Source organism: Pan paniscus, chromosome 22 (genome assembly GCF_029289425.2).
Source record: "Pan paniscus chromosome 22, NHGRI_mPanPan1-v2.0_pri, whole genome shotgun sequence".
In the NCBI taxonomy this organism is placed as follows: domain Eukaryota; kingdom Metazoa; phylum Chordata; class Mammalia; order Primates; family Hominidae; genus Pan; species Pan paniscus.
This window is the reverse complement of record NC_073271.2, coordinates 21,777,944-21,804,615: the sequence shown is the minus strand read 5'-3', so window position 1 is coordinate 21,804,615 and position 26,672 is coordinate 21,777,944. Positions and strand designations below refer to the sequence as shown.

Below are 26,672 nucleotides of genomic sequence, written 5' to 3'. Positions count from 1 at the left end.
TAGAATATATCACTTTTTGGATATACCTGATTTCCTCATAATTCTTTAGATTCAGGTTAAATATTTATGTTAGGAATACTCCATAGATAATATTGTTTATATCACAACCAAGAAGCACAAATAATGTCAGATTGTCTCATTTTGGGTGATGATAAGTTTGACCACTTGATGATGATATCCACCAGATTTCTCAATTGAAAAGTTTCACTTATCCATTTATATTTTGTCAGTAATTTGTGAGGTGATACTTAGAGACTATGTGAATATATTGATCCTCAACAAACTTTCTCTATTGATTTTAGCATCTATTGACGACCCCTTCCTGTACCAATGGTTACATTGGTAGATGCAGAATGGTGATTTTCCCTATTCTATTATTCCTATGACTTTTATTATCTGGCATTCTTTTGTACAGAAAACTCTCTTCACTCTTTCTACACTGATTTATTCTTGAGTGTCATTACGGATTCATGAATTTTTAATATACATGTCATAATATTTCAGCATTATTCTTTTTGTTATGCAAACTCTCCCAAATTTGGACAGCGGGAGGACCTTTGAGCTTGGTCCGCCGTCCTTTTTAACATGTTTCTGTTTGTCTGTATTTTATAGTTAGTTGTAGGCTTTCTGGCACAGTAATGATCCAGGCTTATCTTAGATATTTACTGTTATGGACTTGATACTTTTTATTTGGCAGAGACATTGACAGAGTGAGACTAAGATTTGGGGAGCTGGTTGATAAAGAAGGCAAGATAAAGAAGATTCAGAGTAAGAAAATATTTGGGGGGAATTCTTGGCCAAAGATTTACCTCGGTTATGTCTCTCAAGCTCTTAAAACCTGAATTTCTTTTCCTGGAATATGAAGATTATTATGCCAATTGCTCAGGTAGGTTGTGAAAATTAATAAACCAAGCCCTATGATTGGCACATAGTATTTTTTGGCCATTATCACTAGTGACAACCTTTCAACTAGGTTAATTTCTCATACCGGTGAACTCCAATTACCTGCCTCCAATGGGTTTGTGATCAAACTTGCTTAAGTTTATGTTCAGAGGCTTTGCTTAAATGTGGCTCTAAGATGTTCTAAGGGCACTAGAGTGTTTCTGGGTAAGGATAAATGGGTACAGGCTCTAAAAGGCCGATGAAACAGACAGCTTTCATGGGAACTGTATGCAAATTTGAGGAAGCAAAAGATACACCCGCCCTCCAACACTATATGTATATATGTACATTTCGTGGTTTGAATTAGGATCTCAAATGAAATGTAGCCTGGTAAAATGTAGACTGGATGTAAATCCAAGCTCCGTCACTTACATTTCCCATTTTAAAAAGTGAAGATACTTACACTTTCCTGGCGCAGTGGTTGTGAGTGTAACATTTGGGCCAAGGAGACTGTCAATCTATCGTGGCGCAGGGTCATATTTGTACCTTAGGCGGCACTTCCACCTGGTGGCGGCGCATTCCAATTGCAAGGCAAAGGACAGAGTGGGGGATTCGACACCCTTAAGTAAAGCCACAGAATTAAACTACTGTAAATGAAAATATTTCCATCCTGTACCTACAGAGTGCTTACTTCAAATAACACTCACGTCCTGGTAGGACAGAAAAATTAGACAATGAGCTGAAGTTTGCCTGCAAGGGCATTCATTCATTCATTCATTCAAGAAACATCTGTTGAGCGCTGACTGCGCTGTGCTCTGTTCTGGGCGCTTGGGATACATCAGTGAACTAGAGACAAAAATTCTGCCCCGGGATGCCTTCTCCTATACATCCTATACTATATAAACTAAACTAGAAAATTTGTAAAGAGCTCTTACGAATTACAACGTCCTCTCCAAAGTCAAGGGGACGTGTTCCGAGGCCTCTATTACCACAGCTAAGGGGAGAACCGGGGTGCAGACCCACGCCAGCCGAACTAAGAACCTACCCGGCACAATTTAAAGTTAAGCCACGCGTTAGAAGATGTCATCGCTGACAAAATAGAAGACGCCTTCCCCATTCCCTCCCCCCCCTCCCCCCGCCAAGAAAACCATATATTCTTTTAGGGAAGCAAGCGCTTCACCTGGGTGGCCGGGATCGAACCCGCGGAGGGCTGAAGGCGGAGGGCAACGACGCCTGTGGAACTCTGTTTCCCTGCAGAGCCTACGTGGTGGGCGGCAGGCCGACCGCCCTGGGGGCCCTGCACCTCTGGGTAGGTGACCGCGCCCAGGTATCGAGCACAGGTAACGCGCCCCGGCTCCGAGTCTCGGGGTCTCAGCCACTGAATCCCCAGCGAGGCCTGACGCCCCCCGGTGGAGGCGAGCAGTCTGAGTGCTGGGTCCGGAACAGACCTGTCCTGCGGAACTCCGAGTGCGCGTTCGGTTTCCGGGGGAGGAGGGCGGAGAAGGACTTGCGCGCGACGGTTCTCACCGCTGCTATGGAGGCGCTGGCCATGGGTTCCCGGGCGCTGCGGCTCTGGCGGGTCGCACCCGGTGGCGGGATCAGCTGGAGTGAGTTTCAGAGGCCGTAGGGACAGGGAGCGAGGCCTAGATAGTGGTGTCTGTCTAGATTGGGCCTGAGGCGGGGCCGGGGAGGTCCCGCGGGGCAGAGGAAGGAGGAGGGTTTCTCAGTCCCTCCGCGGCGGTCGCTCTTGCACAGCTTGGGAGGACTAATTTATGGGAACGAGGGTCTGGCGGAGGGCAGGGGCAAGGGCAGGGGCAAGGGCAGGGGTCGGAGCCAGGCCGCGGGAGGAGCTTGGGCCCGCCTCTGGGAAGCAGCGCACGTTCCGTGCACATCTGTCCACGTCTTCCCAAGGAATACTCGTACTTGCCTTGGCAGGTTCCCTGATTTGGCCTTTGGGATATAAACTCAGCATTTCTCATTATGGATATTGATAGTTTTGGTGTGGGACCTTTGGTTTCCTGAAATTTTCTTGTTTTTCTTCAGACCCTGTCCAACCGACCACTTTGTTCACCTTCCCAATGACTCTAGTCCAGTTTTGACTCCGTTTCCTGGTTACTTTTTGCCCCTTATTGTAAAGCACCGATTGGAAACACGACACAGGAAATTGGTGGGAAATAGCGATCTGATGTGAAAGAGCCAAATTTAAAAGTAGAGGCACGTATCTGGGCCAGCTCTGTTTCTTCCGCTGGTGTTTGTTAATATTACAAATTGGTTTAATTTTACCTCTGAGCGCACTTTTGGCAGTACGTTAATCATTTTTTCAGTCTTCATATTTATTGTAACTACTCCACAGGATTTATAGCAACATCGCCAGCTTCTCAGCTGTCACCGTCAGAATTGACAGAAATGCGGAATGATCTCTTTAATAAAGAGAAAGCCAGGCAGTTATCATTAACTCCCCGAACTGAGAAGATAGAAGTTAAGCATGTTGGGAAAACTGACCCCGGTACTGTCTTCGTGATGAATAAAAACATTTCAACTCCCTACAGTTGTGCCATGCGTAAGTAGCAGAATCAGGTTACAGTTTTGACCCTTTTACTTAAGCTGTGTGGAAGCACTGGTGCAGGAGACAGGATGCTGTAATTACTTCTGGTCATCTGCGGCCATGGCAATCCCTTTATACCAAAATCCTTTCTTGAGACCTGCATGGTGACTGCTCCCACCACATCACAGCCCTAGCTAAAAAGAGCAAGCAAATCCCAGCTACTTGGGAGGCTGAAGCAGGAGGATAGCTTGAGGCCAGAAGTTCAAGACCAGCCTGGGCACCATAGCCACCCTGTCTCTCAAAAAATAAAAATAGAAATAAATTAGCCAGATGTGGTGGGCGCAGAAGTCCCTGGACTTCCCAGAGGTTCTTTATCTGGCACCTTATTGTCTATTCACTGTCCCTGTAGTTCTGGAGGGTACTCTGAGTATTGCAAGGTTGGCACTGTAGTGCACAGATTGTCCTGCCTGGCGCTTGTTTGAATCTGGCTTTGTTTATGGTACTAGATAATTTTCTGGCAGAAAGTGGCCAGACCTGAGTGCATTGTTACTAGTGTGCTTTCTCCTTTAATTTAATTTAATTTTAGAGATGGGGGTCTGGCTCTGCTCCCAGGCTGGAGTGTAGTGGTACTATCATAGCTCACTGAAACTCCTAGCCTCAGCCTACCAAGTAGCTGGGGCTACAGGCGCCCACCACCACACCTGGCTAATTTATTTTTATTTTTGAGAGAGAGGGTGGCTGTGGTGCCCAGGCTGGTCTTGAACTTCTGACCTCAAGCTCTCCTCCTGCTTCAGCCTCCCAAGTAGCTGGGATTTGCTTGTTCCTTTTAGCTAGGGCTGTGATGTGGTGGGAGGAGTCACCGTGCAGGTCTCAATAAAGGATTTTGGTGTAAAGGGATTGCCATGGCTGCAGATGATCAGCTTTTTTTTTGCCGCCTTTTTCTTTCTCCCCTCTTCATTGTATAGCCTAACTTACATCTATCATCTGCTTTCCACTTGGCTCTCTCTGTGTTGTATTTTTGTTGACATTTATATGTACATGTGGTAAATGTGTGAGTAGGAATGTGCATGGGGTGAATGTGATTGGGGTAAAAGTATTTATTTATATCTTAAAGGAGACAACTGTGCCCCATGTGTGATTTTGTGTGGAAATGAAGGGAATAAGAACTTCTATATTTTATTTTTGATCAAAATGTTTTGATAGTACGTTTGATAGAACTGGTAATATTTAAATTAAAGAAGCCCCAAAACAGATACAGGCATGACTAGCTGCATTGCTTAAACTTTTGGAAAACTCAGTAACGATTCCATTTAAGTCATTAACAACTTTAGTTATCAGCTTAAACTGGCCTAGAGAGTGTACACTCACTCTTAATCTTCCTTCACTCTGGCATTTGAATTAGTACTTATAAATATTTACTCATTTGGTTTTCAAGTATTTCTGGAACCTCTGCGATGTGATAGGCATTAGGACTACAGAGGAGGATAAGACAAAACTCAGGCCCTTAAGGAGCTTTATACACATCACATGTAGTGATGAAGCTTCTGAAGCATCCTCAGCATGACCCCTGCCATGAGATGTTCTTGTCATTCATGCTTGCAGTCATTCAGTAAACTTATTGAACACCTGCTATATTCCAGGCCTGGTGCTAGACTCTGGATATACTGATGAGTGAGCAAAAGTAGACATGATCCCTGACTTTACGGGGTTTATGTAGTGGTTGATAATTTAGACCCTGTAGTTTGACTACTTTTGTGAGTAGCTGTGTAATTGCAGAACATCTAATTGGCATTAACAGTTGGCATTGCATTCTGGGATGATGAAACAGACCAGAGCTGATTGGCTTATCTGGGAATTAATATTAATTATTAAAAAGTGGTAACTACTGTATTTAACTTGAAGCATCTATGTCATGGAAATAAGAGATGGTTTGGGAGCAAGACCCAAAACCAATCTAGAACTGATTTTTGTAGGTGTGTATTAATATATTTCCCTTTTCTTTTGAGTTGTGTGTGTATCTATCCAAATGTATCCATGATGCTGCTCTCTGAATATTCAAGTGTAACTTTTTTCGTTAATAATTAGCAAATTAATTTCAAACTAGATGTAGCCTGAACGAATTTTGTAAATGGTTTGGGTAATTTTGTTAATAACCAATAAGACCTTGAGTATATTGGGTATTATTTTATTTATTTATTTATTTTTGAGACAGAGTCTCGCTCTGTCACCCAGGCTGGAGTGCAGTGGCATGATCTTGGCTCACTGCAACCTCTGCCATCTTGGTTCAAGCGATTCTCCTGTTTCAGCCTCCCAAAAAACTGGGATTACAGGCACGTGCCCCCACACCTGGCTAATTTTTGTAGGGTTTTTTTTTTTAATTGATTATAGACGTAATATACTTTTTTTCTCTAAAAAGGACAGTCTGCTGAATCTTGCCTTTCCATTGTTATATTTCTAAATATAGCACTTAAACATGTGACTTTTCACTCTGGATTTTGTTAGATAATCAGTCTGTTTTAAATTTCTAGATTTAAGCGAGTGGTATTGCAGGAAGTCCATTCTGGCTCTGGTGGATGGACAGCCTTGGGACATGTATAAGCCTTTAACAAAGTCCTGTGAAATTAAATTTCTTACTTTCAAAGATCGTGATCCAGGAGAAGTGAATAAGGTATTTCTATCTCTACATTCTTTTTCTGTTTCCCCAGTATCTTCACCTTTTTATTAAGACCTGTTTTCTATGGGGTGTAATGTAAAAATATGGCCAAGTTCAAATGTTGTATTGTACTCTTTAGTCAATGTTTTACCTGTTAGATTAGGCACTTTTGTAGTTCAGAATTTATCAGTGGCATCCATTTGTGGGTATTTTTGTACGCTATGTCTTTTATATTCATATCTTTGTTCAACTTACATTCATTAATCACTCTCTATATTGTGGGTGATTCCATTTCCACTGCTACTGCTTGAATTCAGCCTTTGACCATCTTATCTAGATGATTTCAATAACTTTTTAACTCTTTCTGCTTACCCATCCCCCCACTTTTTTTTTCGGTACTTAAAAGTTGTTCTTTTACAGGCATATAACAGCTTTATTAAGTGACTTGTCCAAGGATCATGTCACTTACACCTAAAGAACTTGCCTGCCTGTTAACATTCACATAGCTTTCCAGGCCCTGTATGATCTGTTCCCAGCCTGCCTTTCCAGCTTGGCCTCCCCCTGCTTCTTTCTACTTCCTCCTTGCTCTGGCCTCATTAGAGTACTTGGTCACTGTATTAGTCCATTTTCACACGGCTATAAAGAACTCCCTGAGACTGGGTAATTTATAAAGGAAGGAAGTTTAATTGACTCAATTTTTCATGGCTGGAGAGGCTTCAGGAAACTTAACAATTATAGTAGAAGTGGAAGCAGGAACATCTTACATGGAGGCAAGAGAGAGAGTGAGCAGGGGAACTGCTAAACACCTTTAAACCATTAGATCTCATGAGAACTCAACTCACTATCAAGACAACAGCCTGGGGGAAACCGCCCCATTATCCAGTCACCTTCTACCAGGTCTCTCCTTCGTTCGAGATGAGATTTGGGTGGGAACACAGGGCTAAACCATATCAGTCACTAATGGTTTATGCTGTGTTATCCACCTTGCTTTTGTTGATGCTTTCGCCAAATGTGAGCATTTTCTTTTCTCTCTATTAAAATCCTATTTATTTTTTACAATTCAATTAAAAGGCCATCTGCTTTGTGGAACCTTCTAAGTTTCTCCTTGTCAAAATTAATCCTCTTTTCTCTAAGGTCTCACACAACTTGGCTAGTCTCTAGATATGATATTTTAATTTTGTCTTGTAACATAAATGGTCGGATGTGAAGATAGGGACCATTTCCCTTATTGGACCTAGTTCTTGATATACATACAGTAGGTGTTTAATAAATATTTGTTGAAATAGTTGAACAAGAAAATGATAGAAATGACAGTAATAGCCAACAATGAGTATGTATGTATTATGTATCAGGCACTGTTCTAGGTGATTTACAGATATTAACTCATTTAACCTTCATACAAACTCTGTGAGTTTGTGCTATTCTCCCCATTTTCCCGATGAATAAAATATACATACAGTAGGTGTTTAATAAATATTTGTTGAAATAGTTGAACAAGAAAATGATAGAAATGACAGTAATAGCCAACAATGAGTATGTATGTATTATGTATCAGGCACTGTTCTAGGTGATTTACAGATATTAACTCATTTAACCTTCATACAAACTCTGTGAGTTCGTGCTATTCTGCCCATTTTCCCGATGAATAAACTGAGACAAAGAGAAGTTCAGCAGCTTGACCAAGGTTACTGATTTAGGAAATAGTGGAGCCCAGATTTGAACCTAGGCATTCTGACAGGAGTTCAACAGACGTTTAAAGACATTTAGGTAGGATAGATGAAGAAGTACATGTTGCTACTTGCCTTCAAGGCCTGGGTCTGTACTTATTTTTAGTGTAATATGGTTGCGTTGAATTTATAATGGAGAAGTGATCCCACTTTTGTAGTCCTCAAATGTTAAGAAGAGCTTCTGAAAAGTGCACAGAGTAGTGTCAGCAGGAGGGGAACACAATGGACAGGTATGGTGCAGGTTTCTCCTTGTGACTGATCAGGTCATTGCTCTGATACCATCTCAGGCATGTCCGTGAATCAAAATGTGCTGGTAAGATGAAAGCCCAGTTCCTGCTGCTCTGCTATAAATATGAGTAATCTGAACGATGTGTTAGGGTGTTAGGTATAGGATAAGAGTCACTAATAATTCATAAAAGTTGAGTTTTTCTCCATATTTGTAAATGATATAAAGTTACATAATTAATATATTTATTTTACTTTAGCACAAGTTTGTTAACAAGTTAACTTTATCGTGGGTTAAAAATAAATACTTTCAGATAATAAAACTATCTGTTGGGGTTGATAACCATTATGGTGTTTGAAATCTTGCACAGAAACATTGCTAAGAACCTGAGGTTCATGCTTCATTCTTTTTTGATTTTTGCTTGGTCGAGGTAACGTCATGGCCTGATGGTAACTGTTGCTACATTGTGCGAACAGAGATATATGAGAAATATTTTCTAAGTCAGAAGTTCACTTAAAATTTAATATTGTCAAAACTTTAGTGAATCTCAGTGTGTTTATATATATTTTATATATGTATATATTTTTTCTAGGCATATTGGCGTTCCTGTGCTATGATGATGGGCTATGTGATAGAGAGGGCATTCAAAGATGAATATATGGTCAATTTGGTCAGAGCTCCAGAAGTTCCTGGTAGTGTATACATATAAGTATATGTCTTTTTGTGATCCTTAAATATTTTGGTACCAATTTTTGATGACGTATAGAGTTTAGTACTAATATAAATTACCATTATACATATGTTTCATTTATCATGGGTAACAAAATCTTTCTTACTATGATGAAACATGAAGTAGTCTTTGCAGGTTAATAATTAACATCATAGAATTACTGGAAAGTGTCTTGAATATGAATTTCATGGAGTTCCACTATCTCAGTGTTTATTTATTTATTTGAGACGGAGTTTCACTCTGTCACCCAGGCTGGAGTGCAGTGGCGTGATCTTGGCTCACTGCAAGCTCTGCCTCTGGGGTTCACACCATTCTCCCGCCTCACCCTCCCGAGTAGCTGGGTCTACAGGTGTGCGCCACCACGCCTGGCTAATTTTTCTGTATTTTTAGTAGAGACGGGGTTTCACCATGTTAGCTAGGATGGTCTCGATCTCCTGACCTCGTGATCCGCCTGCCTCGGCCTCCCAAAGTGCTGGGATTACAGGCGTGAGCCACCATGCCCAGCCCTTAGCATTTATTTTTTACAACTTTAAGCATATATTTCCAAATTGGATGTATAGAGGAGGAGGAAATCTGAGTATAAGTAGACTACTGTAAGGAGCTGTGCTTAGGTGGTAATATTTCACCAGACAGGACCATTACTTTGGAAAGTGACAGCACTTTGGTGAAATGAAAGGGTGTGGACTGTAATTTTGCTAAAACTAGGATTTGGGAATAGTAAGTATGGTAGGAGCACGTGTCTAATTTTTTTTTTTTTTAAAGAAGTAGATATACCTAAAATATTTGAAAGAAGCTCAAGAAATGATTCTAAGAACAAAACCCCAAAAAGAAGATATTTAGGGGATATAAAAGAAATGTAACATTTTGTATCCATTAAGTTATTTATCTACTTACTAAATACCTTGTTCTTTTGGATTTTTTTTTTTTTTTTTTTTTTAAGACGGAGTCTCGCTGTGTCGCCAAGGCTGGAGTGCAGTGGCGCAATCTTGGCTCACTGCAACCTGCACCTCCCAGATTCAAGCGATTCTCCTGCCTCAGACTCCCAAGTAGCTGGGATTACAGGTGCCTGCCACCAAGCCCGGCTAATTTTTATATTTCTGGTAGAGATGGGGTTTTACTATGTTGGCCAGGCTGGTCTCAAATTCTTGACCTCAGGTGATCCACCTGCCTTGGCTTCCCAGAATTTTTACATCTGGTAACTGTATGAAATCTGTATGGTAATAGCATTTTTGAAGAAAACTTGAATGTTTAAAAAATATTTGTGATTTGGGGTTGACAATCTTTTGGCTAAGGGAAATTTGATAGAGCTCTGGCAAGCAGCTGGAAGAATGGCAACCATTTTATAATCTGTAGAGTTGGGAGAGAGTGCTAATCCTTCTTTTCATGGTCTAAATATTCAGTTGTTGCAAATTAGTAACTTTCTGTTGGGGCAGGTTTGACTTTGCTTTTTATTTTGGTTGGATTTACAGTAATTTCTGGTGCCTTCTGTTATGACGTAGTTTTGGATAGCAAACTTGATGAGTGGATGCCAACAAAAGTAAGTGTATTCTTCTGGAGTATTAATTTTAGAGTGTCTGCCTTTCTTTGTTAGAATGATTCCTATGTTAGTGTTGTTGAATGGTACTGCATGTTGAGAACATTTAAAAGAATCTATGTATCTATCTATGTATCTATGTGTCTGTCTGTCTGTCTATCTATCCATCTATTGGTGTTGTTGCTTTTTCAGCCTATTTAAGACACAGAGGTATGTGAATGAGAGTATTTACATCAACATGGTCAGTTGTCTTGAAACTTTATGTTCTGCTTGACCTTTTCTTGATGTTCCTTCTAAGTGGTTTTAAGGTAGTGGTTTTCAAGAGGCCCAGAATATAAAATATAAAAACTTAACTATCTTGACCCATGTGGTAGTAGGGGGCCTGGAGCCATACTTGTTTGGGTCGCTGGAGCACAATTTGAAAACCACTCCCCTAAACCATTTTAACTTGTTGCATACAGTGAGGTCCCTGTATATACAAGGGTCACATTGAGAGCTGGGTGAATTAAAGAATCAGACTTTGACAAAGCTAACTCAAGCATCAACAAATGAAATATTAACAAACTAAACTCTTTGTGAATGGTTTGCCTTTGTAATGAGGATGGTCCTTGTTGGTCTGGGACTTGGGTAGCAACAGAGCCTAACAAGGACAGTCTAGATCAGGTGCTCAGTAGGTAAGGGGTGCTGATGGTTATCAAAGATCAAGCCTAGAGATGTAGTTCTGATTGGGGAGAATAGGCAAATACCTAATTCTTAATTAAACAAAACTATATGTCCTATGTATTGGGAGTCTGGAGATCTGAAAAGGGGAAGCAGTGTAGCACATCATTTTATCATTTCCACTGTGTACATTCTTTTTATATTTAATATCTCTGAAAATATATAAGCCTTATATTAGATGGTATCTTGCAATTAGAATTTGTAGTGGTTTTTTTTTTTTTTTCCCTTAGTAATACATCTTAGATTTAGTAAAATACTGTAGTGGTTCTTAAAACCAAGGATTTTGGAGTAAGGGCAGATCCAGCTTTAAATTTGGCCTTGGAAATTACTTTTTGTATAATCCTGCACATATTACATAATATTGAGAGGGAGAGAAGAGGGAATCAAGAAAGAATGAGAAAAAGGGAGAGGGAAGAGAGAGAAGAGGATGGAAAGAGGGGAGGGAAGGGATTGGAACTGTTTCTTCATGACCTCTGGGCTCTTGTCAGTGTAGCTTCTTCCTTTTCAAGTATGTCTCCAAATTTAAGATTTTCTTTACTGGGGCAAGTTAGGTAAAAACTGAGGTCAAGATTTAATTTTCATTATCTGTGAAACATAACTGCTTTTTTCTTTCTTTCTCTCTCTCTTTTTTTTTTTTTTAAAGAGATGGGGGTCTCACTATGTTGCCCAGGCTGGCCTTGAACTTCTGGGCCCAAGCAATCTTCCTGCCTCAGCCTTTCTAGTAGCTGGGGCTGCAGGTGTATGCCACTGTGCTTGGCTTTTGCATTTTTCTTTTTTAAAAGATAAAACCTTACAAAAGAAATATGTGAGCTGATTGCAGACTGCATGGAGTTGGGTTGAGTAGACAGCTTAAAGAAAGTAGGGTAGAGTTACATTGAAGGAATAGTTGTATTAAACCATGAATGTTGATTTTTTTATATAGTAAATTATTCTTTATAGAGAAGTCATTTCATGCAAAAAAGTCTAATAGGATTTTTATGGAAATAATTTCATTATAAAAATTACTTGTGTAATAGTGCTTGGTTTTTTCTGTATTATTAGTAATGATTTACAGTATGAAAGCTCAATTAGAATTTTTATTAAAAATCTTAAAAACATTGTTAATGTGTATTCTTCATCATTTTAATTGTGTAAAATTGACATTTTTATTAAGCAGAAACTTTTAATATTGGACATGCTATACTTTGTACAGGGTGGGTGATGATGCTACATTTCTAGTGAAACTTTCATAATTAAGAAAATAATTTTTTCCCCATATATTTAATAAACTTAGTTTTATTCATACTGTAAACACATTTTTATGTCTTGCTATTTATTTATTGGCATTTTTACTTGCTGCATCATAGTTTTAATAAACATTTTAAGGTTGTATAATTTGGATGAAATTATATAATTTGGGTAAAATTTCTTTATAGTTTTATCTTTAATAATTAGTATTAATGAAGGCTGACACCTTAATTACAGGTAAATAAGAAGTTTTATAGTTTATGGTCCAAAACTTCAGTTGTTGCAAATTAATAACTTTCTGTTCTAACAAATTTGATTTTATCTTTTATTTTAGTTGGATTTGCAGTACTAAGCATAGATTTTGTTTCAACTGGCTTATGGAGAAATGCTTTTCAGTGAATTGTTACTAAAGGTTATTACTTTCATTTTTAAGGAGAACTTACGTTCCTTCACAAAGGATGCTCATGCTTTAATTTATAAAGATCTTCCATTTGAAACTCTGGAAGTTGAAGCAAAAGTGGCATTGGAAATATTTCAACACAGCAAGTAAGTGTTGGCTTTCTTTAAATCAAGGCTAACTCTCCCAGTATTATATGTAATAAAGAAAATTCAGGTCTTAAAATTTTTTATATTTGATATACATATGACAGTGTATTATTTTCCACTCTGAGACCTCTGTGATCTCATTTATTTCGCTGAGGAAAATGTTCCCCATGTCCCTTGATAATTTTCTCACTTTGTTTTACTTCTCTGTTCTTGGACCAGCCTTTCTCATTATATCAACATAGTGGCATGTTTCCCTTTTTTCTTTCTAGTGTGAAGTGATAATGTACGTTAAGCGACTATATATTTGTGTGTATTTGGCAGTGTTTCTCTCCTACCCCTCCACACTTAAAATGACACTGATAAGATTGAAAATGCAAGCAGTTTGGGAGGGGGCTAACAGCTGAAGTAAAATGTTTACACAGCCAGGTCTTAATCTTCTGCATGTGAATTATTCATTTGATGGATTTTCTTTAACATTTTAATTCCTGTCTGGCTTCTCAGTTCTCAGAAAACTTTCAGTTCACCTTCTACTACCAGTTGTAAGAACATGAGCTAAGTTTTAACATTAATCTAATACAATATTAGAACTAACTAGAAAGAGAAACCTGTGCTGTAAAAAAAAAAAAAAAAAAAACAGAGTCTGAAGCCAAAATATGCACCTAAGAATTGTGAAAGGTTACTGATTAGAATTTCTTTAGGTATATAGAAGTTGAATTACAAATTCTCATAGGGATAGGTTATCATAAATATATTGGGTTAGTTATGAGTGTGTTTTTGACACATACTTTATAGCTTGGCATTTCTCAAAGCAGTCTGTCTTATAGTATTCTTCTATAGGATGTTAATTGACATGTGAAACCATGTACTGTGTTAAGCTGAGTTTGAAGAACAGTGGCTTAAAAAATTTTACTCGGCTGGGCGCGGTGGCTCACGCCTGTAATCCCAGCACTTTGGGAGGCCGAGGCGGGCAGATCACGAGGTCAGGAGATCGAGACCATCTTGGCTAACACGGTGAAACCCCGTCTCTTTTAAAAATACAAAAAATTAGCTGGGCGTGGTGGCGGGCGCCTGTAGTCCCAGCTACTCAGGAGGCTGAGGCAGGAGAATGGCGTGAACCCGGGAGGCGGAGCTTGCAGTGAGCCTAGGTGGCGCCACTGCAGTCCGGCCTGGGCGAAAGAGCGAGACTCCGTCTCAAAAAAAAAAAAAAAAAAAATTTTTACTCATCTCACTCAACGGTCTCCCAAAGTGGACATTGAAAATTTCCCAAATATATTTGCCCATGAAACACGTTTTCTTGAAACATTTTTAGCGTGTCCTGGAACCAGTGGATTTAGAAACCAGTTGTAATGTACTGTTTTAACTGAGTACAGATAGTATTGCAGAACCAAACCACCATTTATAGCATTGATTCGACAAGAAAATTCTTTGGACTATCTGAACACGTGAAGTCACTCTCTGTGACAGAAGTCTAGGCACATGCTGCCCAAAAGAAATATAATATGAGACATCTGTATAATTTGAAATTTTCTGTAGTTGCATTGAAAAAAAGTCAAAACAAAAGTTGAAGTTAATTTTAATGATTTTATTTAAATGATACATCTAAAATGTTACTCAGTGTAATCAATATTTAAATATTGATGTTATTTTATATTCTTTTTCACTAAATCTTCAGAACCTGGTATGTGTTTTACACTTAAGGCACATTTTAACTAGTACTAATCACATTTAAGTGCACCATGGTACTTTACTGGACAGTGTACTTTTGACTTCCATTCAGTACACATTGAGATTTCCCATTCCTCTAACTGTCAAGGACTGGTAGCGGCTTCTGGGACTTTTGTAACTTAGTTGAGTGTGTGGTAGGAGGAAGGGGATAATTCTGGAGGAAGCTTGATAGGACAAAAGAGTTGGTTCATTGAAGGTGGGTCAGTGATTGAGTCCTTCTGCTGCAGGAGTAAGGGTGGGACCTTTTTGTGGCTTTGACTCTCAGGGGACAGGAGCATCTCTTGGAGGTGGGTCAGGAGGGATAAGTATTCAAGGGAACTGGCACCCTTATTAGTGCCTGGGGGACTGTAGCAGTCAGTGGGTGTTTTTGCATAAACCAGTGTTCCCTAACTTTGCCACATAATTGTGCATACACCTGTGGTGCACCTACACATATTACTTGTTTAGCACCCTGAGGTAAACAGACAAAGCTCTCAATAGTAAATGGTAAAGTCATGGTTTGAACCTGGGCTGTGCAGTTTCATCTGTGCCTTTAGCTATACTGACAGAATTGGGTAGATTTGAGAGATACTGGGCAGTCAAATTGACAACTTGATAATGAATTGAATAAAGGAGATACGGTAGGAGAAAGGAATCAAGGAAATCTCCCAGGTTTTTCACATGGACACCTGGGTGGTTGGTGGTATCGTACTAAGACAGGAAATTCAGGAGGAAGAACAAGTTTGGGTGGGGAAAGAGGTGGTAATTTGTGCAGTTTGCAAATTTCAGGGTAAGGTGCTTGTGGAACATCCTAGAGGATGTCCAAATGGGTCTTGGATATACAGTTTGGTGGTCAGAAGAGGTAGGTAGATTAGAAACAGAGATATAGGAGATACTACTACATAAGTTGTAGCTCAAGGGGCTGACCTAGGGAGGATGCTTAGCGTGAAAAGAGGGTGTAGGATAGAATTCTCAAAGGGTAGAGAAAGACAGGAGTGGCCAGAGATGTAAAATAACAAGCAGTAAGGAATGCCACTGATACCCATGGAAAGAGCACTTTGAGGCTGGATGTGGTGGTTCATCGCTATAATCCCAGCATTTTGGGAGACTGAGGCAGGAGGATTGCTTGACACCAGGAGTTTGAGACCAGCCTGAGCAACATGGCAAGACCCTATCTTTACCAAAAAAAGTTAGCCCAGCATGGTGGCTCACACCTGTAGTCCCAGCTACTTGGGTGGCTGAGGCAGGAGGGTCGCTTGAGCCCGAAGTTTGAGACTGCAGTGAGCTATAATTATGCCACTGCATTCCAGGGTGGGTGATAGAGTAAGACCCTGCCTCAAAAAAAAAAAAAAAAAAAAGAAATAAAAATGGAAAGAAAGAACACATTGAGAAATGGAGGTGAGCATTGGTATTAAGAAAATGAGGACCAAAAAATGTCCACTGGGTTGACACCAAGCAAGTCTGTGACTTTGTTGAGAACAGTTTGGCAGAGTCATGGGGCTGTGGCCAGATTAAAGGGAGGTTCCAAGTGTAACCTACTCTCAGAAAGTATGGCTGAAGAGGAAGAGAAAGGGAGGTATCTTTAAACACCTTTTTACATATTTTGAGTTAAAAAAATGTTTTTTTCTTTGCTGCTTTTCAGGTACAAAATAGATTTCATAGAAGAGAAGGCATCTCAGAACCCTGAGAGAATAGTCAAGCTACACAGGTAAGTAAAAGTCTAAAAACTGGCTGCTATGTTAGAGTAAGGCTTAGCTTTATTGTTATCTGAATGAAGCATATGTCCAAAAAAGATGAATTTGTGTCTTATTTTGTTCTTATTACCTTATTTTTGGTTGCTTCGTTCATTGTTTTGATATGGTGGTAAATGGAAGCTTGAAGTTATCTTCAGGAACACTTGTGGTTTCTATAATCCTCATTTTATTGTTTGCTATTTTTATTTAATTTTGAGTTGAAAACCACTGTTTAAGAATGTAATTTTTAGGTGTTTTGAAACTGGGCAAGATAGTCGTTGTGATGAATTGAACATCGTAATTCATATGAATACTGACTAACTAGTAATTACTTATGATACATGTAAGTTAAGCCAGAATGTGCTTTCTCACGCATGGATGAGAAAGGTCCACTGCTTATGATGACGTTCTCCCATGGGGAGCAAGTCCCAAGACAATGCATTCTGCAGAAATGACTTCATGACCTGGATCCATTTTCTCATCCTCCTGTTTTTATGAATTGAACTTCACTTTTTTCCTCTAGAAACTGCCCTTTGTTTCTGAACACAATCTGTCCTACACACTGAATTCTCAGCTTCGTTACATGGGTTATTGTAAGGTTGTAGATGATCGGTTTTAGGCAATTGGATCAGCTTGATAGCATGATGTGTTGCATGACTCTTAAAGACCTTAAAACCTGTACAATGCTAATTAAGAAAATGGTTCATTTGATTTAATTTTCAAAGTTTTAGCCTCTTTACTTGAGAGCATTATGTCAGGGGTCATTAGAAACTGAATTGAACCATATATAATGTTCTTGATTAGGGATGTTAGCAGCAAAGAGAAGGAAGAGATTTCTTTTTCAAGCTCTTACAAATTATTTGATGTTGCAGTTTTGTTTATTTTTAAATCAATCAGAATAGGTGACTTCATTGATGTGAGTGAGGGCCCTCTTATTCCAAGAACAAGTATTTGTTTCCAGTATGAAGTGTCAGCAGTTCACAATCTTCAACCCACCCAGCCAAGTCTCATACGAAGATTCCAGGGTGTGTCTTTACCTGTTCACTTAAGAGTAAGTAAAGCTTAAAGTTCTAGGTCTTCCAGTTTGGGTATAGATATAATTCCGGACTTGATTTTATACCAGTTTGAAGAATATAAACTTTTAATTTTTCTTAAGTTATATGACACTAATATTTTATAAACTCAGGTTTATGATTGAAAACAAAGTTGCCCAGGGTGTAAATATACAATTACAAAAGAAACATTAGTTGAAAAAATTAAATTGATATAGCATTTAAAAATTTCAAGTTAGCATAGGTGAGGGTACATTGACAGAGGGGGTTTTAGAGTGCGTATTGGTAAGACTTTCTGGAATGCCTTTTAAGCTTAAATTTGGCATGCTCTTCCCTCTAATTTTAATGATCCATCATGACCCGAAGCCTGACATTTTCCACATTGCTCCCACCCCTTGCTAATCTTTTTATTTAAATTTTTGATTTTGAGATAATTGGGTTATAAGACATAGAGAGATCCCATGTACCTTTACTTGGTTTCCTCAATGGTAGCATCTTGCAGTACTAAAATATAGTGTCACCACCAGGGTATGGACAGTGATACAACGAAGATACAGGACAATTCCTTCACTACGGGGATCCCTCATGTTGGCCTTTTATAGACACACGCATTTACAGCCACTTCCCTCTGTTGCCCCCATTACCCTGCCTGCTTACCCCTGCCAACTACTTATCTGTTTTCCTTTTCTATAATTTTGTCACTTCAAGAATATTATATGAATGGGATCAAACGGTATGTAATTTTTTGGGATTGGCACTTTTCACTCAGTATAATTCTCTGGAGATTTCATCCGAGTACATTGAGTATATCAGTAGTTCATTCATTCTTTTGCTAAGTAGTATTACTTGGTCTGGATGTATCATGGTTTGTTTAACCATTCATCCATCAAAGGACATCTGAGTTATTTTCAGTCTTTGGTTATTACAAATAAAGCTGCTGTGACATTGGGTGCAGGTTTTTGTGAATATTTCTCTGGGATAAATACCCAGGAGTGCAATTGCTGGGTCATATGATAAGTGTATGTTTAGTTTTTTAAGAAACAACCAAAGTGTTCCAGAGTGACGGTACCATTTTACATTCCCACTGGCAATGTGTGAGTGATCAGTTTTTCCACATCCTCACTAGCATTTGATGCTGTCACTACTTTTTTTTTGTTTTAGTCATTCTGGTATGTTTGTAGTGATTTCTCATTGTAGTTTTAATTTGAATTTCTCTGTTGACCAATGGTATTGATCATTTTTTCATGTACTTATTTGCCATCTGTATATCTTCATTGGTGCAATGTCTGTTTATGTCTTTTGCTAGTGTTCTAATTAGATTGTTTTACTTTTTAACAGTTGAGTTTTGAGAGTTCTTTATATGTTGTAGATACTAGTTTTTTGTTAGATATGTAGTTTCCAGATTTCTCTCTTTTTCTGTCTGTACCTTGTGTTTGTATATGTGGCTTGTTTTCTCATTCTCTGAGCAGCCTTTTGCAGAGAAGTTTTTAATTTTGATGAAACTAGTTTATTAAAATTTGATAACATTTTTGTTTTTATAGATTATGTTTTTGGGGTTAATTCTAAGAACTCTTTGACCAGTCCTACATCCCAAGGATTTTCTCCTTTTTTTTTTCCCTCCTAAAAGTTTTAGAGTTTTACATTTGTTTAAATCTGTGGTCCATTTTGAGTTAATTTTTCTATGAGTGTGAGATTTAGGTTTAGGTTTTTTTTTTTTTTTGTGGGCTATAGATGTCAGATTGCTCCAACACCATTCGTTGAAAAGGCCACTCTTCTTCCACTGAGTTACTTTTGCATCTTTGTTAAAAATTAGCTGAGCATATTTATGTAGGTCTATTTTTGGGTCCTCTATTCTGTTCCATTGATCACATATGTTTAGCTCTCTACCAGTACCACACAGTCTTGATTACTGTAGCTCTAAATAGGCTGTGAAATCAGGTAGAGTAATTCCTCCCTTGTTACTGTTTTTTAATCAAAATTGTTTTAACTCTTCTAGTTTCTTTGAGTTTCCATTTAATGTTAGGATAATATTTTCAATGTCAACACAGTCTTCCTGAGATTCTGATAAGTCCATTAGACCTGTATAGCAGTTTGGGGAGAATTGACATCTTTAATATGTTGAGGTTTCCAGTCTATGAACTTACTGTATCTTCTTATTTATTTATATCTTCTTTCATCCCTCTCATTTTGTAAAATTTAGCACACCTCTCCTATACATTTGACTTTGACTTTTCTCCACATACCTGCTTCCTTTCCTAGCCTTCCCAATTTCAGAAAATGGGATCATCCTTTAACTCAAGCTTGTCCAACTCACAGCCCATGGGCTGCATGCAGTCCAGGACGGCTTTGAATGAGACACAAATTTGTAAACTTTCTTAAAACATTATGAGGTTTTCTTGCGATTTTTTTTTTTTTTTAGCTCATTAGCTGTCATTAGCGTTAGTATATTTTATGTGTGGTCCAGGACAATTCTTCTTCCAGTGTGGCCCAGGGAAGCCAAAAGATTGGATACCCCTTGTTTCCTTAGTTGTTTAAGGTAATCCTTGATTCTCTTTTCCCCTCATAGCCATGCCCCAGCCCATCCATCCGCAAGTCCTTTCAACTTTTAACTCTGAAACATATTCTGAATCTATGCACCTTATGACATCTCATCTACTACTACTTCCCTTATCCAAGTTCCTCTTTGTTTTCACTCACCTTCCTTGCTTTCACTCTTGCCATCTACAGTGCATTTTCCACTTAGTAGCCAAAGTGATCTTTTTAATACACAATCTGTTATGTACTTCCTCTGCCCCAAACTTTCCAATGGCTTCCCTTGAACAAATCCCAACTCTTTACCCTGTCTCACAAAGCCCTGCATTATCTGGTCCCTGCCTGCTTCTCTGACTTTATCTACCACCACTCCTTTCCTCACTCACTATATTCCAGCCACAGCTTAAGGTTTCTGCACCAGCAGTTCATTCCGCCTGAGTCAGGCATGGTTTTCCCTTTAAACATACCAGTCACCTCTTTCCCTGGAAGGGTTTGTATGTTGATATTTATTAATTTTACCTTTTATTATAGATTTTATGAGCTCATTCAGTGTGGAGTAGTCACTGGCCTGCCCATATGTCTTGTTGCCACTTTCAGTTGACCTAATAAAATTGATGTGGTCATGATACACTTTGCACAGTTTTCTTTAATGCATTCTGATAATCCTCTGCTACAGGAGGTTGTTATGGACTAAGGAAATTGAGTTTAAATTTTACTATTGTCTTGGGAGGCTGAGGCAGGAGAATTGCTTGAACCTGGGAGGCGGAGGTTGCAGCGAGCTGAGATCGCACCACTGCACTCCAGCCTGGGCGACAGAGTGAAACTCCATTTCAAAAAAAAAAAAAAAAAAAAAAAATTTTACTATTGTCTTTGTTAGGTTTTACTTATTCTTTAGGGTAACTTGATGAATCCTCTGCTTCTGCCATTTCAGTGTGAAGATGTCACAGTTGGTTTTTAATGACTGTCTTCTTGTGATTGCTTATGATTTGAAGAATGACTTCTAGAATGTTGAAACTGGCTGTTTAAGGATTGAACCACAGTCTGTGGGAAAGTAGGACAGATTTTTGCTTCCTATTAGAAGAAATGCTTTCTATGATGGAAATGATTAAGATGGGCAAAAGTGAAAGAAGGGCACGTTCGATCCTTAAGCGTTTTTTTCTTAAATGCTCACTGCAACCTCTGCCTCCCGGGTTCATGCGATTGAAGAAAGCAAAAAACAAAGCAGCTATCCCCATGTAGCACCTTTTTTTGCTACTATGATCCACTTTTATAACCACTTATCTATATTAGTACTGCCTAGCTTTTTATTTATTTTGTTCTAAAAGCTATATAAAGACTCTGTCCCTTTTACTTTGACATTACTGCTTCATTTAGTTCATCGCAAATCTTTTCTTTTCAAGGCACATTTTACAATATGGGATAAGCTATTGGAAAGATCTCGGAAAATGGTAAGTGTTTTTGACAGCTAATGAGTACTCTTCTATAAAGAAATTCATCAAAATTAACCAATAACAACCAAAGGGGGGAAAATGAAAGAAACAAAGAGAAAGGAAAAAAGTAAGTTGTCTCAATAGTCAAAGCAGTGTTGTGATTGTTCACTAGTGTGTTGGTAAGGGTAAAGTTGTAACTTGGCAGTTCTCTTTTCATTTTATTTGTTAATATTGTGAAAATGATATTGTAGAACTTGGAAGAGAAATAAGAATATTACTATGTAATAGTAATAGTTCTTAATAGTTGTAATGGTATCAGTTAGGTCTTAGGATTTATTTTGTAAACTTAATGAATATTTAGAGGATTAAGATTTGTCAGGTGTATTTTAAAGCCGCCTTTAGCCATTAACAGTAAATGTGCAAATATCCTAATGTCCTGAAAAACCAGATTTGAATGTTTGTGTTTTTGTAGTTTATTCTTTGTCATTAGCATTTAGACTTAATGAGTAGGAATGATAGTATTTCTTTTCTTTTTTTTTTTGAGACAGAGGCTTGTTCTGTCTCCCAGGCTGGAGTGCAGTGGCGCGATCTCGGCTCACTGCAACCTCCGCCTCCCGGGCTCAAGCGATTCTCATGCCTCAGCCTCCCAAGTAGCTGGGACTACAGGTGCCCACCACTACGTCCAACTAATTTTTTTGTATTTTTAGTAGAGACAGGGTTTTACCGTGTTAGCCAGGATGGTCTCGATCTCCTGACCTCGTGATCCACCCCCCTCAGCCTCCCAAGGTGCTGGGATTACAGGCGTGAGCCACTGTGCCCGGCCCGGGTGATTGTATTTCTTGACCACAGCTATTCCTGTTTCCTATTTCATAGGCTAAGTGTGCCTCTTTTACTTAGGTTATCTGATAGCTGTCCTGTGTAATCTGGCCTCATTAGGACTTCCTCCTTATCCTAATTTCCAACAATGCCACAAACACTGGTTAAGCTTGCAAGCACATTAAGCATCACACATTAAACTTATTTTCAAGTTTGCTTATTTCTTCATGATAGTTTTTCTTTCTAGACTCATTTCCCATTCTCTTTCTATTTACCACGCAGTCATTCTTCACTACCTCGCCTGAGTCGTACCTCCTCCATGGAACAGTCTCAGAGTAATCTCTAACAAATAATTACTCATTCATATAAGTTTGTGCTTGATTGTATATGTCCACATACTATTTTTTGATTGTTTTCTTTGCTAGTACATTTATTTTCTGTCTGTTAAGCCTTTCAGGATTTGTTATATTTGTGTAAGCCCAAATTTTGAACACAACATTAGCACATGAAGGGGTTACCCAAGAAATATTTATTGACAATTTTTCATAATGATATATAAACCTAGTCTTTATTAATGACTATGTAGATAGGAATTATTGTTTAGGGACTTCACCATAATGTTCTTGAGTAAGGGTTATATAATTTTTTTTCTTATGAGAAGAAATTACCTTTGAATGGATGGAGTAATTTTCTCTTTTTAGTTGGTCACAGTGATCATTTTAGATGAAGAAACTAAAGAAACAATGTTCAGCGTGTTTACTTGGAGTTAAGTAAAATTAAAAAAAATTTAAAAAGCTAAAGAATATTAAAGAAATAGTTTGGAAAATTAAAGAAGCAGTAGTAACTGAACACTTTAAAGGAATGAAAAATGTAGAAAAACGGCAGAGACAGTGTCTTACCTAGAATATCTAGTGATGTTAGTCAATACATATTTTTTCAAACATTTATTCTGGTTTAGTTGCTTTTTTCTACTGTCCATTTTGCTTTTCTGAAGGGATTAGATTAAATGTGGTTCATTGATGCAACACAGACTTACTGATTGTTTATTGTGTGCCAGGTACTGTTATGGTCTGGAGGTACAAAAAAATGAACAAAATTTACTTGCTGCCTCAGGGAAGTAATGTTGATTGGATAATTAGACTTATAAGCAGACAGTTCAGGTGTACATGTGGGGCTCTGGCATAAAGAAGAGGACTCAGACCAAGCTGGGGAGTTGCTTAAGGAAGGCTTCCAGGAATTGGAGTCTCTTAAGCTGATTTTAAAGGGTGAATAAAAGTGGACCATGCAGATAATCTGTTGGAAAATGGGTTGGAGGTTATCTCAGAGGAAGTCACTTGCCTACATAGAGAACATGATGAATGTAAGATGAATTTGAATGTACAGGTCACATGTAGGGTAGGTAAAGAGTCAGTCCAAAAACAGAATATGAGGGGCTTGTGTTCCGTGTTGTGGAACTTGCATTCCTGACTTTCCTCCTCCACCCCACTGAGATGCTAGAGAGTAACTGGAGAATTTTGAGTAGGGAAGTGACCTGTTGATCAGCTATTCTTGTTTAAAAGCTCATTCTAGGGGTAGCATGGGATATAGCTGTGACTTAAGCCAAGAGTTCTGTTAGGGGGATAGAAGAGAATGAGGTCCTAAAGTTCAGCCGCGATAGGGAGAATGACTGTGAGAGTTAACTTAGGCTGAATTAGTAGGACTGTTGATGGAATATGCAGGTAGGAAGAAGAGAGTGAATTCTTGAATGCTGTCCTTAGGTATCTGGGTGGAGCCCTTTACCAAGATAGATGATGCAGGCAGGACAGGTTTTGGGGTGTTGAATTCAGATTTAGCCATGTCTGTTTGATGAGTCTGAGTGACATAGAATAGAAATAGGGACATAGAGATATCTATTTAGACTAAATCTGTAATATGTTCTATTCTAAATGGAATTATACTCCAAAAGAAAATAAACTGATTTAAAATAGCTTGTTACAGCACTTCAGGTGTTTTTTCTTACACTAATGATTTTGTTTTACGGCTGAAAAGTAAAATGGCCAACTTGAGAAGCCTAGGTATAATATGCCTTAGATTATATTTTTGAATGGAATTATTGTTCTTTACTTGATAATTTATATTGGTTACTTGGCCTTTAAATCTTTCTTCTTCCTAACTTTCTATTCTACTATTTAAGGGGAAAGATAAAGGGTCATTATAAGAGGGCTGTGGAATGATTTAAAATGGTGGGTGAAGGGTAAAACTGAAAGTGTTTATTAGGAAAGTAAAGCTATTCATGTTTTTACAGGTAACTGAAGATCAAAGTAAAGCAACAGAGGAATGTACATCTACCTAATAACTTTCTAAAATTTAAATATGTATAATAAAATAAATGTTTTAAATGTAATGTTTGTGTGTGCTTATACAGATTAATCCTTTCTCCCCAAGATTGATAGTGATCTTTACTTTTTCTTTTCTCTAAAGTATGAAACACTTCATGTTGCTTAAGTAAAAACTGTACAAAAACAGGTCACTCCCTTCCTGCTCCATGGATGCAACACTTTAGCATGTTTTCTCTATTTTTTCCTACAGATCTAGGCAGATACATACAAATATAAATGTAATTTCTAAAAAACATAAATAGGATCATACTATACTTGCTTGCATTTTTTGCCGAACAGTGGCACAGTAAACATCCTTGTGCAAAAATGGCAAATGTTTGAAGATAAATAATATTAACTGAGTATTTATCACGTGCTGGGTCTTGTGCGAAGCCCATCACGTGTGGAACCTTTTCTATAATCCTCATAGTGACCTGTTGAGAAGACGTTTCTATTTTTTAAATGAGGAAACAGCATAGAGCTTGAAAGTGGTAAAGTGGGAATTTGAACGGAGATAGTTTCACTCACATGCTCTTATGTTCTACTCTATGTTGCCTCACGTATAAATAATTTTGTAGAAATAGATTTCTGGCAGTGGAATTACTGACAGGTGCTACCAGATGCTGGCTTCCCAAAGGTTTTGCCAAATGTTACTCCCAATAACAGTGTCTAAGAGTGCCTGTTTCCCCACACCTTGAGTAAGCCTTGGTTATCAGTCTTACAAAAATATTTTGCCAAAAAGTTTCTGCTTCTTTGTCAGCAAGTTTTCTGCATCTTGTGCACAGGCTTCCTCTGAAGGCCGTATTTTTTTTTTTTTTTTTTTTTCTGGGTGAGGTCAACTTTTTCTTAGAGTCCATATCTTCCTGTTTCTTGATTAACTTTCTCATTTTGCTAGCATTTGTCTCTAAGCTCCTTTCTAGGAAAAAATGTCTAAGAGGTGAGCCATTGCATATCTAAAGTGGGTTATGCGCTTACATTTGATGAACTATTCAGCTAGATACAGAATTCTAGATTGAAAAGTAGTTTTCTCTTAGAACTTTGAAAGCAGCTCAGTTATTTTCTGGCATCTGATTTTGCTAATGAAAGGTCTGATGCCAGTCTGATTCTTGTTCCTTTTTTATATAACCTGTTCTCTGCATCCCCTTCTTTCAACACACTCTGGACACTTAGGATCTTATTATTCTTGGTGTTGTAAAATTCGACAATCCTGTACCTGTATCTAGGTCTTCAGTCAGTTATTCTGCTTGGTACGTAGGCGATCCTTTCAATTTTTGACATCTCTCTTTTATGTTTTTTTACTTTATTTGTTCTTTCTTTTCTCTGGAGGTTCTTTGTTTCTCTAATACCTTTCAGCTGTATTTGCATCTTCTGTATTGGTCCTCTGTATTTTTTTCCCTTTTTCTATTGTTTTTCCTGCATTTATATTTTACTCACATTATGTCAAGCATATTTTAATTTCTGAAAGCTCTCTTTTGCTTCTGTTTCATAGAATCCTTTTCATGTTTTCTGGATGTGATGTATTTTCATGAAGCTCTCTGAAGATATCAATATAATTTTTATTCATTTCTTCATTCACTTTCTAGTCCCTGAATCATCTCTTTTCTCCAGTGACAGATTTTTTTCTTAGTCTTTCATTTACATGTTTCAGGCTTTTTTCAAATGTCTTATGTTTGTTGGCTGTCAGTTTGTAGTTGAAGATGTGGATGTAGGGAGGTCGAGTGGCAGCTCTGTGGTTTGAGGAAGGTTTGGCTTCTCGTAAGCATCACTAAGGATGAGTAGGTAAATCTGGCTGGTAGGATGAGAGTTTTTAAAATGCTAGAATGAAGAGGTCTTGTCTTGGCTACCGATTTCTAAATTGACTATCCTAGTTTTACCCAGACTGTTCTTTCACTTACTTTATAATAAAGATCCCTTCAATATTTTGCATGGGGCACTTCCTGGATTTAGGCCCTTCTATATTTGAAGATGGGGTAGTGTTCAATCAGTTTGTATACAGACCTTTAATTAATTCCTTTCTTTTTAATTAGTTTAGATTTAACTAATCCCTCTACTGTCTTCTATCGTCTATGAACTTTTGCCGCCTCTGAGCTAAGGCCCAGCTGGGCCGGTTGGCTGCCTCTGATGGAACTTCCTCCACATGTTTTCTAGGTGGTGACATTCTCTAGTGTTTTAGTAGTCACTTAGCTTTTTGTCTTTTAGAATTTGGTTGACGTCTCTTGTTTATTGATTTTTTTTCCATTCCCTTTGTTGTTTGTGAA

At 38.3% G+C, this 26,672-nt stretch overlaps 1 protein-coding gene across 5 annotated transcripts; it reads left to right on the top strand.

Annotated features, from left to right (window-relative positions):
- Positions 1-2,309: 2,309 nt before the first annotated feature.
- MRPL39 (mitochondrial ribosomal protein L39) lies at positions 2,310-24,440 on the top strand. 5 transcript variants are annotated; one of them, XM_034948129.4, is made up of 11 exons: positions 2,337-2,489; positions 3,236-3,442; positions 5,956-6,095; positions 8,626-8,725; positions 10,233-10,300; positions 12,678-12,790; positions 16,137-16,202; positions 17,125-17,278; positions 21,212-21,259; positions 22,340-22,392; positions 24,342-24,440. In XM_034948129.4, exons 1-11 carry the CDS (start codon positions 2,417-2,419, stop codon positions 24,343-24,345), a joined length of 1,026 nt encoding a protein of 341 aa, XP_034804020.1. In that variant the 5' UTR covers positions 2,337-2,416; the 3' UTR covers positions 24,346-24,440. The 5 variants fall into 5 exon arrangements, with proteins under 5 accessions (XP_003819261.1, XP_034804020.1, XP_008970807.1 ...); XM_063601444.1 differs by lacking the exons at positions 22,340-22,392; positions 24,342-24,440 and adding exons at positions 2,926-3,096; positions 21,790-22,299 and having other exon boundaries at positions 2,374-2,489; XM_003819213.7 differs by lacking the exon at positions 22,340-22,392 and having other exon boundaries at positions 2,310-2,489.
- Positions 24,441-26,672: the final 2,232 nt, after the last annotated feature.